We start from the raw sequence: 16752 nt of genomic DNA, 5'->3' as shown, positions 1-16752 counted from the left end.
TTGTACTGAGATAAAGACACATACTCCCTGGCTGAACGCGGTTCTGTGAACGGGATCTTGTATAAAACCCTCCTGAGCTGTGATTTATTGTATGCAAAGCGGAGACCAAACATAAATATTTAGATCCGAGTATTAACTGATGCGTGTTGTGATGAGACTGCGAAAAAAGAATTAAACAACGCTGATGCATCACTCCAAATGGGAGGAAAGCAACTGTTTGTGCTGTTCTGCTCGTCAGTATCACACTGTGAGAGGTCTGTTATGGGAATAGCAGAGGGGAAAAGAGCTCAGTACACATGGCAATGTGAATTTATGTTCAGCAGTGGTACAGGAGCAGTGGGAAAATATCTGTGTAATGTTTGTGCTACTTCATCAAAAGATGCTATATCCAAATTAATTATATTGACAGATTTTGAAAAAGTGGTGGATCTGAGTTATTTTTGACATCCGTTGATATTTGCAGGTGTCTAGTGTTTGATATCTGGTAATCAGTTTTCAAAACTAAATTAGCAGCACCAATCAGTGCTACTCAGATGTCAAAAATAAATTTAAAAATACGTGAGGCTTCCCTCATTGGTCAGTATAAGGCCAAAGCTTTTTTGTGATAATATTCTTCTGTTTGCTTTTCACTGCAGTCTTGATTCTGGCTTTTGTCCTGCAAATAAGTTCATTATGTTGTTGAAACCCCTTCCCTTTCCATCAGGAAAAGTAGATGTCACCAGTATCTGCAATTTGGAGTCTGGATCCTTCCTGAAAATCACTAAGCCCAAGAATTGTCATCTTAGTCTTTGAAATGGACAAGGATGTCCTCATTTTTCAGTAACATAGGTGAATTTTCCATTTTTTTGTGTTATCGTGACTAAAATGGAAAGTGTGTACAGGGAAGATTTTAAATTGAAAATTTAGAGGGGAAAAAAATCTAATTAAAGGTTCCACACATGATTTGTCTTTTGTGGGACTGGAAATTCTGTGATTTACTGTGCTTTGTTTAATCTGCTGGAAGTTTCATCATTACCAATCAAGTTGTGCCATGAATCTGAAACTGCTTCATGCTTTGTTCTCTCAGTTATTTTAGTGTTACAAAGCAGGTTATACTTTAAACCCTCAGTTGAGTTTATCGTTTCCCTAAACTTGAACAGGCCCTACATGATAGAGTACAACAGTAGTAAAAATTTATATACAGGAGTTGATAATTGATCATGTAATTATTCAGCAGCTTACTATGCACACAACATTACATGTATTTAAAGAGGTATCATCTTGAAATGTAATCAGCATTTTATAAATGACTTAGTATCAGTAATTGCCTTTATTCTTGAAGGCTGAGGATTAGGATTTGTTTTGCTTTCTGTTGCGGTCATCATTTTCTTTTTATAGTTTACATTCCTCTTTTGTTTTTCCCTGGCAAAACAACTTTACATAAGTAGAACTGAAAAAGATGCTTTTGAATTCAACTTCTTGGTTTATAAGTAAGCATTGTAAATGATGGGTGCAAAATACCACAAGGAGTGCTGCCAAAATCGTATCCAAACAAATACTTCTTGGAAGGGCAGAAGAAACCCAGGTGGAAATAAATTTGCAAGTGTTTTCTAGCTCTTCCTTCCCAAGATTTCTCAGAGCTGTTTCCCATGCTCTGTGTCATCAGGGCTGTGTGGTTCCCAGGAGCAGGAGGATTTTGGTCAGACAGTTCCTCCTGGATCTCAACAGGCCAGCACTTGATTGTGCCACTGCTCACAAGTTCTTTTAAGAAAAAGATCTTGGTAACTATAGTGGTTTAAAATCCCATGAAAGTGTAAGAAATGCTATCAGTCAGTAACTCAGCAGAAGTTAAAAAAATATTGATGCAGTTTGGATGGAAAAAATCTACTTTGTGCATTCAGTTGTGGGTTGGGTGGAGTTTTTTGGTGTGTTTTGGGGTTTTGTTCCCTTGTTTGTAATCATTCTTAGCTGTTGAGTTCTTCAGGTTCTTTGAGACTAAGGGGCAGGATTTCTCTTACTCTTTCCTTTCTGGAATATTTTGGACGTTCTTATACCAAACAGAACTTTTGCCTTGTTACAGATATGAACAATGACCATAGTTAACAAGCCAAAATCTTCAAAGTCTAAAAAATCTTCCTCAAGACGCTCTGACAAATCTATGAAACCCCGTACTAAAAAAATGACGTCTCGCACTGCAAGTTTGGGCCGGGTACCTCCTACAGAAGATCCAAACAAAGTCTCTGTGGATAAAGGTCCTGGGGGGCATATTTATTGTAGATCATCTCAAAAATCAAAGCCTTTTGCCCAGAGAGATCTAGGTAAGTGTCTTCTGTCCTCCCTCCTTTTTGTTGAAAACAAAACCAAAGTAGAAGCAGAGTTTAGTTGTTGCATTGCTATAAAATAGGACTACAGCAAATCAAGAGTTCAGCCTTCAATTTTGTGCATCCCCTAAGGCAGCTGCAGGGAGAGGTGTTGCAGAACTTGGGTTTATCTATTTACAATTGATTTGTAAGGTATTTATTATTTATGTAAAATCAAATAAGGGGAGCTTTTCATAATGCATAGATGTACCTAGGTCTCTTCTGTTCTGGAGAGGAAAGTACATTTTACCATGTCTATTCATGGCTTCCATTATTCACAAGTCTTTGAATAAAAACACTGCCCAGGAAGAGATCTGATATCTATGGGGTTACTTTTTGTGCTGCTTACTTGTCTGTCTGATTTTTCTTACTGCATAACCACAAGCGTAAGTTTGTGGTTTAAGTTACGATAAGGAAAAAGCCAATAATTTAATTAAGAGTTTAAAGGATACAGAGATAAAGAAATCGGGTACTAAAATCAGAATGGGAGTTTGTGTCTTTTATTAGAAGAATTAAAACTAAAGAATTTAGTATATAGTTTAGTAGTTTATAGTTTATTCATCTAATAATTAAAGAATTATTAGATGAATAAACTATTGTCCAAAGGAGAGTGTTGACTAGCAAATTCACGAGGAACTGTTAAAGCTGTGCATCATGTGTTCCTGTGTTTTGGAGTGGAGCTGGTTCTTCAGGCTGCTCCTGCAGAATCCTACTTTTTGAATACCCTCTTTTAAAAAAAAACAGTACAACTCTTTTCAAAACACAAATTTCTTGCAGTTGTTAATGATGGGATTGCTCCGCCACAAAGAATTCTTTTTCCACCTGAGAAAATCTGTATGGATTGGCAGCAAACACAAAGTGTTGGAGTTGGACTGCAGAACCTCGGCAACACTTGTTTCCTTAATTCTACTCTCCAGTGTTTGACCTACACGCCTCCTCTTGCCAATTACATGCTTTCACTCGAGCACACCAAGTCATGTGAGTATTTTCTAACACTATAAATCTGTTGGACAGCTCCAAAGGTGAAAGAAAAATGGGGTTCTATGAAGAAAATTCTTAGTTGTCCTGTTTTGCCTGTAGAAGCAGCTTCTGAATGAGATCTTGAAGGCTTTTTCCAGCCTAAATGGTTGCATGATTTTGCTGACAGGAAGCTCTGAATTATAGGAGGCATATAAAGTGAATTTGTTAATTTAATGTGCCACGGTAAAACTTAAAGAAAAGATCATTTCTTTTTTCATGTGAATAATGAAGTGCATTGTAAAGTGAGGCATTTGATGAACATTTGGCATTTGGGTTTCCTGCTGGCAGAAAGGTGATAAAATTTAGGATGTTGGCGTTAAAGATTCTTAGTCTTCACAGCTGAGATCCTGCAGTGCACTAATACTGTGATAAATTACATGTTCAGGGTTGACCCATTAAAAAACCCAAACATTCTAGAAAGCACTACAAGCTAATATTTTATGAACTCAAATACAAATTGGGGGGGGACTGTATTGAAATTTAGGCTGATTTTATTCTAAATAATTAAGTTTGTATATTTTAAAGCCTGGAATTTGTGTTCTTTGAATTTTGATTTTATACTTGACTTTATTAAGCCTAGGGGAGTTTCTTTTTATATCCATAAATATGGAGTTATTTCCTAAGGCAGCTGTATGCTTTCTAGTCTGGTATCTTAATATATATTCCTAGAAGTTTGATTTTGTTTTATTCTCATATATAAAAATTATTTCTGTTAAGAACCATGGAATTATTGGAAGGAACCTTCAAAACTGGGACACCTTCCAGTGGGAGTGGTCCAGGCCAGGATGGATGGGGTTTTGAGCAGCCTGGTTTGTGATTTAAGGAGTTTTATTCTGTACAATTCTCCATAATAAAATGCCACAAAACTGTTGGGATATTGACACCATAGAGAAGAGAATGTACCACGGAGAGTGGACATTGCCCCCACTACTTAGATTATTATTATTTTGGGGTGGGTTTTCCTTTTAGCAATGTGTATTTGACTAGAATGGGATACTTTCTTCTTTCACTAGGTCATGTAGAAGGATTCTGTATGATGTGCACAATGGAAAGTCACATCAACCAGGTCCTGTGTTGCTCTAATAATGCTATCAAACCCACATCTGTTATCAATGGCCTTAAAAGTAAGTAGTTTGAAACAGGTTTATTTTTATTTTTTTTTAATTTTACAGTGAGTTATTTGATGCATGTAAATAATTTTGCTACTTTAAAGAAGAGGTATTTTAGAAATGTGTGTTTTCTTTCATTCTATAAGAAATAAATATATGATAACCTTCTTATTTATTAGGAATAGGAAAACATTTCCATTTTGGCAGTCAAGAGGATGCACATGAATTCTTATGCTTCACTGTTGATGCTTTACAGAAAGCTTGCTTGAATGGAAGCACCAAGTAAGCATAAAATAATTACATTTCAATCTTTCCTAGCCCCTCTTACTACTTTATTTACTGTCATGAATTAAAATCTGTGTCCTTGCTTTTCATAAAACCAAAAATTGTTTGAGGAATTAACTCCGTGCTTTCAGTCTTCTGAGGTCTGACTCTAATTTATTTCCAGATTAGACAGATCTTCTCAAGCCACCACACTTATTTATCAGATATTTGGAGGATATCTAAGATCTCGAGGTACATTTTTTAAAAACTTACTGTCTTTCAAACTGCTCTGTGTCTTTTTGTCTGTCTGTAGCAAAGGAGTTTGTAGTTTGACTAAAGTAATGTGTATTAATAATTTAAGTTCATGCAGTTAGTCTCATTCAAGTGCTGTTAAGCATTTGTATTTTGATTGCAGTGAAGTGCTTGAACTGCAAAGCAGTGTCGGACACGTATGAGCCATTTCTCGACGTTACTTTGGATATAAAGGTAAGAATGTGTGTGAGCAAGGCCTGAGATGTGTAAATGCTTGTAGACCTTTGTAAATTAAAGTCATTTTGCTTAGAAACTTATCTTGCTAAAGCAAAACAGCTTGGTAGTGGATGGTGGTGGATTGGACTGTGTTGTTCTGTGGAAGCCATGGAGATGCTCTCCATGTTTGGATTGGATTTAAGCTGGAAAAATAATAATTATGGCTACACAAACAATGATATAATCATACTTCTCAATTATTCTACTTCAGTATACATCTATTGTTAGACTGATGGGTTTGATTGTTCCCATTATTGATGCCAAGGCATACCACAGATAGTGTCTGGCACTGCAAAATTTATTTATTTTCAAGTGGGATCTTTTTGAAATGAGGTAAATACTCAGAGAACTCCATTTCTGTCTCCTCCTTCACAGTGTTTGCTGGTTCACAGTAGGCCACTTAAGTATAAACTAGCACGGTTCTCTTATAAAGTGCTTGTAAGTGTTTGAAATTTTGCAGTTCTTGTGACTTAGTGTCCTACTTTCTTTCTACTCCTGCAGGCAGTTACATCTGTCACCAGAGCTCTAGAACAGTTTGTGAAACCGGAACAGCTGGATGGTGAAAACAGCTATAAGTGTAGCAAGTAAGATTATTATTAATTACACCTTGATACAAGTTCCATGTTCAATGCAGTGCATGACTTGGAGGATGAGTTATCTCTTGGCTTTGTTTAGCAATAAGACAGACATGGCTTGCTGTTTCATTCAGTTTTGTTTACATAACTAATATACTGAAATCATTCAAAGCTTGGGAAATAATGCACTTGTTTCTAAATTAGTAATTTTTATATTTCTATTTGAGTACTTGGAAATACATTATAAGAATTGTATTGCTCACATTAGACTTTTCTTTCCAATACTGTCTGTGCTGGGCCTTGTCAGCCTTCCTGAGTGTGAAGTTGCACACTAAATACTCAAGGCCAGAAATTAAAAGGCATGGCTGAGAAATGTGAGCTGGAGCACAGGGATATGGACAAGGATTTGGGGTGGGAGGCAACACCAGCTTAGCCACACACAAACCCAGAAGTTTGGTCTTTTTGTGAGCTTGAAAAGAAAGGTTTGGGACATGTACAGTGTCATTTCCATTGCTGGCAAACTACTATATTAGTTTTCAGTTTCCTTTTTGTTTTCTACCATTATTTTTCCTAATAAGGATTACTACTGCCTGAAATATTCATCTCTAAATACAAGCTTCAGAATTTTACAAACCACTTCTTTTTTGTTTTCCTTATTCTGGGTGGCTCTCTTATTTTGTTCACTGCCTTTCTCCATCAGTTTGGAATTCTGTGCCTTGTATTTTGACATCAGTTTTAAAAGAGACAGTTAAATCCTTTCTGTTTGTTACTCAGCAGTACTTTTCTTGACAATGTGAAGTGACATGTTTCAGTCTTTGTGCTGATGGTTGCATTTCAGGCCTTAGTCTGTACCTCCTTCGAGTGTGCAGTGAAATAAACAAAATTAACAATTTTGTTTTGAAGGACTGCAGAGGGTTTCAGTCTTTCCGGGCAACCTCAGTACAAGAAAACTCAGTATTGTCCAATACTGTCTGCCTCTTGCAGAATGGCTGTTTCCTTCCAGTGATTTTTTTACTGCCTTACCTTTTTGACATAAGAAAGATACATGTTCAGGCATTTATTTTGCTATCTGGAGATAATGTCCTAAATCCTTTGTTCTGTGGAGCTGCCTCTAATATCCTGCTATGTTCTTTCTATTAACAAAGCTGAAATGCAGTTTATGGATTTAAGAAAAGATCTAATATATTGTACAAGCAAAATATCATTCAAATAGCATAAGCCCGTGTGAGAGATGGAAATTTTTTTCGCTTCTGGCTGAGAAAAGAATATAATGTTAAAAATATGTCTGTGCTTGTTTTAAAGGTGTAAAAAGATGGTTCCAGCATCAAAGAGATACACGATACATCGCTCTTCCAATGTTCTCACAATATCACTGAAAAGATTTGCAAATTTTACAGGTGGAAAGATCAACAAGGTACGTTTGCAGCTGGAATGCTGCTTTATCTTCTTGGAGTGGGCATTTTCCAAAGATGAATACTCATTTTAAAGTTGTTCACATTTCAGGCAGTAACTCCAGTGTAAGAGAAGTTGATATAACAACTTAGCAACCATGGCTGTTACTTTCTTTTTTATTACTGATAGAGTTCCTATGTGACCATAAGAAGATACCTTCTCCTTAAAGAGCTAATTCTGTGGAAAATAGCTCCCTGCAGCTTAAGTTATTAAATGTTGTTTCTGAGAATAGGCATTTTCATGTGAATTGAAAAATATATTTATGTAGTCCTAATCTGTGTGTTTTTCAGGCTGTTCCATGAAGTACTTCAGGATAACTTTTGAATCTTCTTTGTCTTTGTTTAGGATGTAAAATACCCTGAATATTTGGATCTTCGAGCATATATGTCCCAATCTATTGGAGAACCCCTCATCTATGCTTTGTATGCAGTTCTTGTACATAGTGGCTTCAACTGTAATGCTGGACACTATCTCTGCTTCATAAAGGTAGAATCAGCTCAGCTTCGAACAGGATAAAATTTGTGCTGGCAAAGAAATTAAAATGTTATTGGTAACCACTGGTTTTAGGGGAAAACATTGCATCATGTGCTTTGTTTGCTTTGTTTTGGTATGCTTTGTTCTGCAGTGCTCTATCTGTGATGTCCTTTGGAACACATGCAATTCATCTGAAGATATTCTGTCTTTGTTTGCAGGCTGGTAATGGACTTTGGTACCGAATGAATGATGCCTCAGTAGAGCTTTCTGATATCAAAACAGTTCTCAATCAGCAAGCTTATGTACTTTTCTATATCAGGTAATAACACCAGATGTCCTCAGAACATTTTTATTCTCAAGTTGCTGATACTTTTCTTGTTTTGAAGTCTTTTACTTTTCACTGTAGGAAAGTATTTCTATTTGTATATTTCTGTCTAAGTGGAAATTCCCTGTGTCATTTATTACCTTTCATTGCTTGACCTTAAACTTCGACACTTGGGTACACTGCTTTCCATCTGCTCACTGTAGCTGGCAGGTTTGGAAAAGAGGAGAAATCATGGCCATAGATGGTGTGAGGCTGAACCATTGCTCTGGAAAGGACATTGTAGGAAAACCATTATCTAATCTTCAGTTTGTAGTTCTGCCTAAGTCTTCCAGATGTATCTTTTGTGTCATGTTCACTGTTGCTGAGATGATGGGATGGGTTTAACCGGGAGCCGGCTGAAGGAGGAGCTCTGAGCTCAGGTGTGCTCTGTCCCCAGGCGCTATGACCTGACGCTGGGGGAGCGAGCGTTCTACCTGCCCGCGCCCTCCTACCCGCGCTCCTTCCTGGGCCAGCGCGGGGCCAGCAGCAAGCAGCCTGCCTTCATGGGACCACGGCTGCCTCCTCACATGATCAAGGTAATTCCAGGGGGATAATAGCACCAACTTATACCAGGTCTTGGTGTAGGATGGGGTTTTCTGAGTTTTAGTTTCCCTTCCACACTGCAGGTTTCTTGGCAGCCCTCATGCTAGAGCCAGAGTTGCTCAAACAGTGGCTAATCCTTAAGTGTGCAGCCTTGCCACTTTGTTACTTTACCCTTCCAGCTCAGCTTTCTAAAGCTTGAAAGGTGTGCTCTTGAGACAATTTAAGTCATCTATTAATGCCTAAATAATTTAAATTTAAAAAGTAGTCTATTAATGCCTAAGTAATTTAAATTTAAAAAGTAAATATCTGCCCCGTCCCTATCAGTGTTACTTTAGTTGAGACAGTGATAGAATACAAATTGTCTTGTTCCTGAGTACTAGCAGAAATATTTGCTGGGGAGGAAAATAAATTTTTTTTTAATAGCTGTAGTCAATGTTAAGTTGTTTGGGTGGGTGTCAAACTGATGCTCATTTGATACCAAAGGCAGGATTTACTCACACCCATTGGATGTGCATGTATATTGAGAGGGAGGTGAGGTTTTTTCTTGGGTATTGAGGCAATCTGTAGAACAGTTTAGCATGAGAACTTAATGTTGTAGAACTTCCAGTGCTGTGTGTTTAAACATTTCCATCTTACAATCTCTTCAAATCCAGAGTTCAAGTCGTTTAAATGGAAATGGACCCTTAAAAGAGGATCCCAGTACTGTTGGTGTTGCTGTGAAAAGGCCGTCTTCAGCTCCACCAACAGCTTGTGTTCAGAACTGGGCCATTTCCAGGCCTTCAATGGCAGACCCTTCCAAAGCCCAGAAGATCACCATCAGTATTCACAACAAGCTGCCCCCCCGGCAGGCGGTGCCGCAGGCCGAGTGTCCCAGCAGCGCTGTGGAGGAGGAGGATCTGAAGCCCCTTCCTTCAGCCACAATTACAAACTCTTCAGCAGCAGAGCCTACCTCAAACCTCTCCACAGTGTCAGTTGCTACTAATGTCTCCAAGCAGGAGGTTCCTGATGAAATCTTTGTGGAGCCAGCAGTGAATGGAAACCCTAAGCTGTGTTCTGATAACGTGGTCCCTTACGGCGCAGAGCCTTCAGGAAAATGCGAGGAGTCAAAGGGCTTGTTCAAAAGGCATTGCAACGTCATCTCTTCCAATGGGATTCTGATTGGGAAGGTGGTCCGTACATTGCATAATTCCCATTCATCCTGTCAGAATGCTGAAGAAAGATCCCAGCATGAGCTGCCAAAAATTGATTCCCTAAATGGTGCTATTAGTTTAGATAATGAATATAAAGAAAATGGACTGAAACTTGATGATTCCACTTGCCAAGTCCAACCCGTTAAACCTTCGGAGATCTTCTTCTCTAAAGCAAATGGAGTGCTTGAAGCGGTGAGTTACATTTGTTCATCTGCACTTTCTCACCTATGAGATATTCAATATCCTTGGGCACTACAATGTGGAATACAGGAAAACGCAGCACAGATTTCATTCTAACCCTTTGTGCTATTATCCCACTGAATTTGCAGAGCTGAGCTAACATATGACATATGTCAACATATGAGAAGTTCAGGGAGATTATACTTCATAAGTTTCATAAAATACATTTTTGGGAGGAGAGGGATGACGTGTCAAGTGGGAGTAGTGCAGGTATCTCTGTGATCTTGCGTAACATTTAATGTTGGAAGTTTGTCAGCAGTAGTTTTCTACTAAAAAAAGCTTTTTCTTTGTTAACTTCTGTGTTTTAATTGCAGATGCCTAAAGCTTTGTCACCAGATCCTCAAGGTATCTTAGAATCTCTTACGTACAGCCAGTTGAACAGCTTGTCAGAGGAAAAGAGGTAAAATGACTATACTGGTTAAAACAAGATTTCATACAAGTTTATTACTATTTTACCCATCTACTAGTAATACTTAAAAGATTTACACCAGTACAAAGAATTCCACACTGTCCATCTGGTATTGCAAACATCAGCACTGGGCACACATTATCCTGATACTAAATACAGGCAGATGCCTCCTATAAAACTTTCACAGGATGTTTTTACATTTTTCTTCCATTGTCTGGAATACTTTTTCTATTCCTCTTTCCCTTTTTTGCATCCTAGGATGAGTGAATGTAAATTCCCACAATCTGCTCTTCCACTTGGGAGAGTGGGAAATCTGTGTGTTTACCTTTTTTCTAACTGGGGGAAGAGCAATACAGTTGTTGTGGCTATTGATGACATTCAGAGCTGCAAGTGGAGGGAGTTGGATGTGTTGGGGATGGGTTTTTTTAAGGCAAGACCTGAAGAACTGAGAGAAGAAAAAGTTTCCATGGGAGCTGAGGGAGGTGTAAGAATGGTTTTCTAAAGTCAGTCTTTCAGAGTTTTGCATTAGCTACTTTTTTTTTTTTAGGAGATTTTACTTTCTAACATCTTTTAGATGGACTTTTTCAAGTTAAAAGTATGTTTTTATTTTTGTGCAGTGTCTCTGGACCTCAGAAGTCTTCTGACAAAGATGGAGTTACGGATACTGTAGTGATGGAAGCGCTGTTTGCCTATGAAGAATCCAGGAAGGTTCCTTCCAACTTTAGCTGTGAGGTTGAGAAACTTTTTACTCAATCAGATTCTGAAACGATTTTTACCAAAGAAGAAGTTGCTGAAAGTATTATAACAAAAGCTGATAATGCACATCTCAATATCAATGGTCAGCACAAGGTTAGGAAAAAATCCTTGGATACTGAAGGTGAATTCCTTGGGCAGTGTGAGTCTGAAGACATCAGAGATAAAGACAAACTAAGAAGATCAAAAGAACCTGAACTCATTTCAAAAGAAAATCCTTTGTACATCAAAGGATCTCCTGAGAGCAAAGAGAAATTAGGGCAAATTTCCTCTATAAAGCCTGACATTGAATGTAGTTCTAAAAAACTTGCATCTCTAGATAATACAGACAAATGCCAAGATACAAAGGACATTTCTAATAACTATGTAGCGGTACCACCTGTTAATGACTCTTCTATTACAAAGCTGGATAAAGTATTGGAAAGTCAATTTTCTAGAGCAGATGAAGGACTGAGTAATAAAACATGTGAAGATGATGATAAACATATGAAAAAAAATAAGAAAAAAATCCATGACTCTAAAAGAACTGACAAAGAGCACTACCGGAGGAAGAGAGAAAGCTCAGACACTGAGGAGAAGGAGAGACAAACCAGAAACAAACCAGATGATCATTCCCACAGGAGGAGGAGCTCTCACAGCATGGAAACAAACAAGCAAAGCCGTCACAAGCAGGAGTATTGCAGTGAGAGCAAGTACAGATCCTCCCACAATGAAAGGAACAGTCCCAGTAATGGCAGGAGCTCAGGAAAATATTCTCGCTACAGATCCCGAAGCAGAGAAAGGACAGATCCAGACAGGAATAGGTATTATTATTCCAAAGGAGACAGACCTTGGATTAGAGACAGATACTATCAAGATGAACCACGGAGATGGGACAAATGCAGGTACTACAGTGATTATTATTCCTCCCATGGAACAAGGGATGGTAGGGAGAGGAGGTCTTCTCATTGTGATAAAGACTATGACAAATTGAGCCAAGCTTACAGCAGGTCACACAAGGATTATCACTGCAAAAGCAGATGGGCTCACAGCACACTCTCCCGAGAGGAGGATGTGCATCACTTCAGCAGCCACAGAGCAAACTTCCACCATTGTTCAGTACCTCAGCAGCACTCGGAAAAATACCCCCGTGAGAGGCACGCGCTTCCTCCAGGCTCAGCTCACTCCAGTTTTGAGGACTCTTCCCGGGAAAACGAAAAAGAAAAACTAAGAAATGGCAAAAGAAAATACTCCCACCAAGAAGAAAGCGGAAGTGACATAGAAAAGAAATGCCGAAAGACAGACGACCAAAGAATCAAAAAGTATAAGAAGGTCAAGAAGAAAAAGAAGTCCAAAGATAAACATCGAGAGAAGGATTACAAGTAAGCAAGGATTCCAGCATAATCAGCAATTTTTTCCTAATTATTTTCTGGGTATTTCTCATGTCTGCCTTTTTTTCATTGTTTCTAAGTAACTTATCTGTCATGATGTGACGGGATCATGTTATTAGGTTGGCCAAGAGAAGATAGGAAAGATGTTGCTGAATTGTGTTAGAACACTAGAGCTGGACAATGTAGACAGAATAACATCTGCACACCGGTCTTGATTAGGTTACAATTTTAATTTTTTTTTTTATTCCCCATATGCCTGTTAACAATTTGTGTACAAACCACGACCTCTTGTCCTTCATTCTGAGGGCTTAAGATCGCTGCATCTAAATTAACTTAGATATGCAGAAAGTACCACAAAGTAGCAGACACTCTGCAAGTCGTCACCTGTGGTAAATAAATAACATTTCATATATACATCAAGTGCCACATCTGTTTTTCTATTTTTAACTTGCATGTTTCCTTCAGACTTTATGATTTGGATTGCTCTGTGCTCCACTTTGACAATGACAATCGCAAACATAAGAAAAAGAAGAAAAAGAAGAAGCACGACAGGAACCTGAAAGACTTATTGGAATATTTAGATCCTCATTTCCAGAAGAAAACATGGGAGAAGAAGGAAGAATCCCGTCCTCCAGATGACCATTTATGTGAGCAATACAGAAACCAGGGCAGTAAACAACCCTACAAGGAAGAGAAGCCTTCTGGTGCAGGTGACAGCAAGAAATACAGCTCCATGGCAGCCACTGAGTATGTCAGAGGTAAGGCCCTGGCATGATGGTGGCAGGACTCCTGGCTGGTCATAGCCATCTTTAAATGCTTGGCTGATGAAATCCCTGGCATTTAGCACAGCTTCCAAAGAGCATCGTGGCTGGGGGTTGGAAATAGATGATCTTTAAGATCCCTTCTAATCCAAATCATTCCATAATTTAAATAAAATACTACAAACAGGGCTGGTTGCTCACTCAGAATAACAGGAGTTGGTGATAATACTGAAATATTTTTGGTCCAGATGTAGCTCTGCCTTCTCCTAAGCACAGCTGTCAAACCTCCAGAGGACACTTCACAATTTAACACCTGGAGAGTGTTAAATTCCTGCTATTGTTTTATTCAGTTGTGGGGTTTTCCTGTTAGTATAGGCTTAACAATACATAGAAGTGGGCTGAGGAAACAGCTCTTTCCCAATTTTTGGTATTTGAAAAAGTCTGTCTGGTGCTTCTTACAAAAAACCCAAATATGAATTTGTGTGCCTGACTAAATTTATACTGAGCTCTCAGCTGTTGCTTGTCATAATCTCAACTTGGGCTCACAGTAGATAAATTAATTAGTTTAAATTAATTAGCTCTAAAATTATGCAATGAAGATGATTGCACACTGCAACAAATTCAACATCTAAAATCAAACTTGACAACATTTCCCATGAAATTTTTGCTGAACAGAAGTGTTTATTATAGAAATAAAACCTTATTAAATGCCTGTTATCTGACATAAACCAGTTCCAGTTACTGATCTGTTTTAATAGAAAACCAAAACAATCCCCTAACTGTTTTACTCAAAGATAAGTGAAGAAGACAGCTCACCATCCAAAAGCAAGTTTAATTGTTAAATTGTCTACATTTTATACCTACAGTTTAAGAATTGGGTTAATGGTCAGTGACAGTCCTGTTCATTTCTAGTCATGTTGAAACTGTCAATATAGCACACAAAACAAAAAAATTGGAGAAGTTTAATCTTGAAATTCTGGAAAATTAAAATCCCTTTCATGGGGTTTCCACACTTGTGCAGATTGCCACAGTCAGTGCACTGAGTTCTTGCACTGAAAAGTTTGCTCAAGGCAAAGGGGAAGTGCATTTGTGGAAAACCTGATTGTATTTTAAGACACAGATAACCAAAAGCTGTATTCTAAAAATAGAGAGTGGAGGGAAAGCTGATTGTTCACCCATTGTTCTTTAATGAGAAATAATTAAGAACCGAGTTGAGGTCTTTCAAATCCTAATGTTGTAAAAGGAGATTTCTTTTTTGATACTCATGTCCAAAATAACCCTTATTGCACTAAGAGGGTCTGTTCTAGCTGACAAATCAGCAACTAAACAGAATAAAATGCTCGTGCCCAGTCGTGGTTTGGCCTCGGTGATTCTGTGGCCAGCAGGTGGCAAACTCGGTTTTCCCAAAGCAGGTTGGGTGAGGAATTTCACGTTCTGCATCTCCTTGCTCAGGGCAGGGCACTGAGGTTGCTGGGCTGTGCAGGAAGGAGAAGGAGCTGTTTGTTCATTGCTGAACAACACCAGGGGGAGACAAGGGCTGGAAAAAGCAGTTTAAGTCTTGAGAATTTTAGTATTTCCTCAAGTCTGTGGATGTTAACTAGCTCCATCTTCTGGAATGTCAGTTTTTGTTGTTTGTTTTTGGTTTTGTTTTTTTTTAAAGTGGGTCTCAAGTAGAATTCTCTGTTGGATGGAAGCTGCTTTGTTTGTGTTTTTGGAATGCTAAATGTCTCAAGGTAGGGACAGGCAAGGAACCACTGAGGATTTGTGAGGTTGTGCCTTTTCACCCAACTCCTGTTATTTTGAGCAAATTAATAAGGATGAAAACAGCTAGTGAAAAATTGTTTTTTCAGAAAAGTTTATACAGGAGGGGGGAAGGAGCAGCTTTGAAGCAGTTCTTTCCTACATTCCTGCATGTTCTCTCGAGCAAGTTTCTGAAGGCTCTGCCCTTGTGGGTACAATCTGGTCAGCCTGACCACAAGATTGTTACTAAAACAATGCTGCTTTCTAGGCAAACTTCAATTACATTTGATCCAGCCAAGGTCCAGCTCTTGCTGTTCAAGCAGGTGGCTCTGTCCTAAGGCTCTGAACAGCTCTGCAGCCTTAGCCTAGGACTGGGGAGCAGCTGGATCCTGCCTGAGGGAGCGGATGGAGCTGGGGCAGCTTTGAGCCTTGCCCTTTAGAAATCAGACCCCTGAGACAGTTTAATGTTAAATGCCACAGCAAGACTGACCTTGTTTCCTTTTGCCTTTCAGATGTGGAGCTGACTGATGAAAGCCTTCAATACTCAGACTGAACCCACCCCAACCCCAAGGACTTCTGACCACCACCCCACCAACCCTTCACCTTCAGAACCAACAACTTCTCACCATCAGATCCAACGACTTCTTACCTTCAACGACTTCTTACCTTCTAACCTGACATTACCAATAGTGACCATCAAAACTTAAGATTTATTATCAATTACCATCAAGACAAAATCCAGTCATAAGTGGTGCTTAACATTTCTGTACAGAATTTTACCATATAAGAACTTTTTTTTAGTTTTTAACTTGAGACTTTCTTTTTTAAAATATACTTCTAATCCAAAAGGGTGAAAACTTTTTACAACTGCTGAACATTGTAAATTACCACATAAATATCTCACAGAGCTGAGATAATGCCCTGGAATAGACCATCTCAAATGCTGCTTAATTACAGACTCAGGTTGACTTTGTGTTATTCATGTAATGTTACTCCAAGTTAAGACATCTGGTGCAAGAGCGACCAGGAATTATAAAAGTTGCAACTGACAGTCTGTATATTTAATTTAAAGACTTATTTAAAACTTCACAAGTTTTGCAAGAGCTTCATTTTTTTTTTCTGTGGTCTGACACTAGAAACTAATTTACTTCACATTTGAGTTATATTCAAGATCTGAAGAAAATCTTCTGGTTTTCGACATTGTGAAACAACAAATATGCAGTTCTGAATGTATCTCTCAAGACTATTTGTATATTGTTCCATATGTTTTTATTACATTTTCTTAATATACTGTCATTTGTCTTAAGTCTCAGTTGTCTGTTTTGTCTCTCTAAAGTGTCTAGTTACAGACAAATTCATACTGTGATTTTTATTTTTATTATTAAATGCTATCAAACTGTGATGCACTTATTATTCACTGGTCCTGCATCAGGAGATGAGTGGGGAACCTGTATTAAATACAGTTCATCTGAATAATCTGTCTGGTTTATACAAGCTGTGTTGTTCAGAGATGTCTAAAGTTTGATCTTTGTTTTTTTAAAGATAAAAAGCACTTGCCCCACTGTAAATATATAGCATGTAAAATTTATATAGTATATAAATACAGCAAAGTTAAAATGGA

General features: G+C 38.2%; 1 protein-coding gene across 1 annotated transcript in view; it reads left to right on the top strand.

Annotated features, from left to right (window-relative positions):
* The window catches only part of USP42 (ubiquitin specific peptidase 42), an 18337-nt gene extending 1585 nt beyond the window's left edge, over positions 1–16752 (top strand). The window contains exons 2-17 of the mRNA XM_066561047.1: positions 2060–2297; positions 3117–3317; positions 4373–4483; positions 4648–4750; positions 4917–4984; positions 5148–5218; positions 5762–5844; positions 7138–7249; positions 7633–7773; positions 7980–8080; positions 8523–8661; positions 9322–10050; positions 10413–10498; positions 11125–12621; positions 13096–13388; positions 15644–16752. Of these exons, the coding sequence (XP_066417144.1) occupies positions 2069–2297; positions 3117–3317; positions 4373–4483; positions 4648–4750; positions 4917–4984; positions 5148–5218; positions 5762–5844; positions 7138–7249; positions 7633–7773; positions 7980–8080; positions 8523–8661; positions 9322–10050; positions 10413–10498; positions 11125–12621; positions 13096–13388; positions 15644–15684 (4005 nt within the window). The 5' untranslated portion in view covers positions 2060–2068 and the 3' untranslated portion in view covers positions 15685–16752. The remainder of the gene's footprint in view (positions 1–2059; positions 2298–3116; positions 3318–4372; positions 4484–4647; positions 4751–4916; positions 4985–5147; positions 5219–5761; positions 5845–7137; positions 7250–7632; positions 7774–7979; positions 8081–8522; positions 8662–9321; positions 10051–10412; positions 10499–11124; positions 12622–13095; positions 13389–15643) is intronic.

This window comes from Molothrus aeneus, chromosome 16 (assembly GCF_037042795.1).
Source record: "Molothrus aeneus isolate 106 chromosome 16, BPBGC_Maene_1.0, whole genome shotgun sequence".
Lineage (NCBI taxonomy): Eukaryota > Metazoa > Chordata > Aves > Passeriformes > Icteridae > Molothrus > Molothrus aeneus.
The sequence above is the reverse complement of the archived record's forward strand: the minus strand, read 5'-3'. Positions and strand labels throughout refer to the sequence as shown.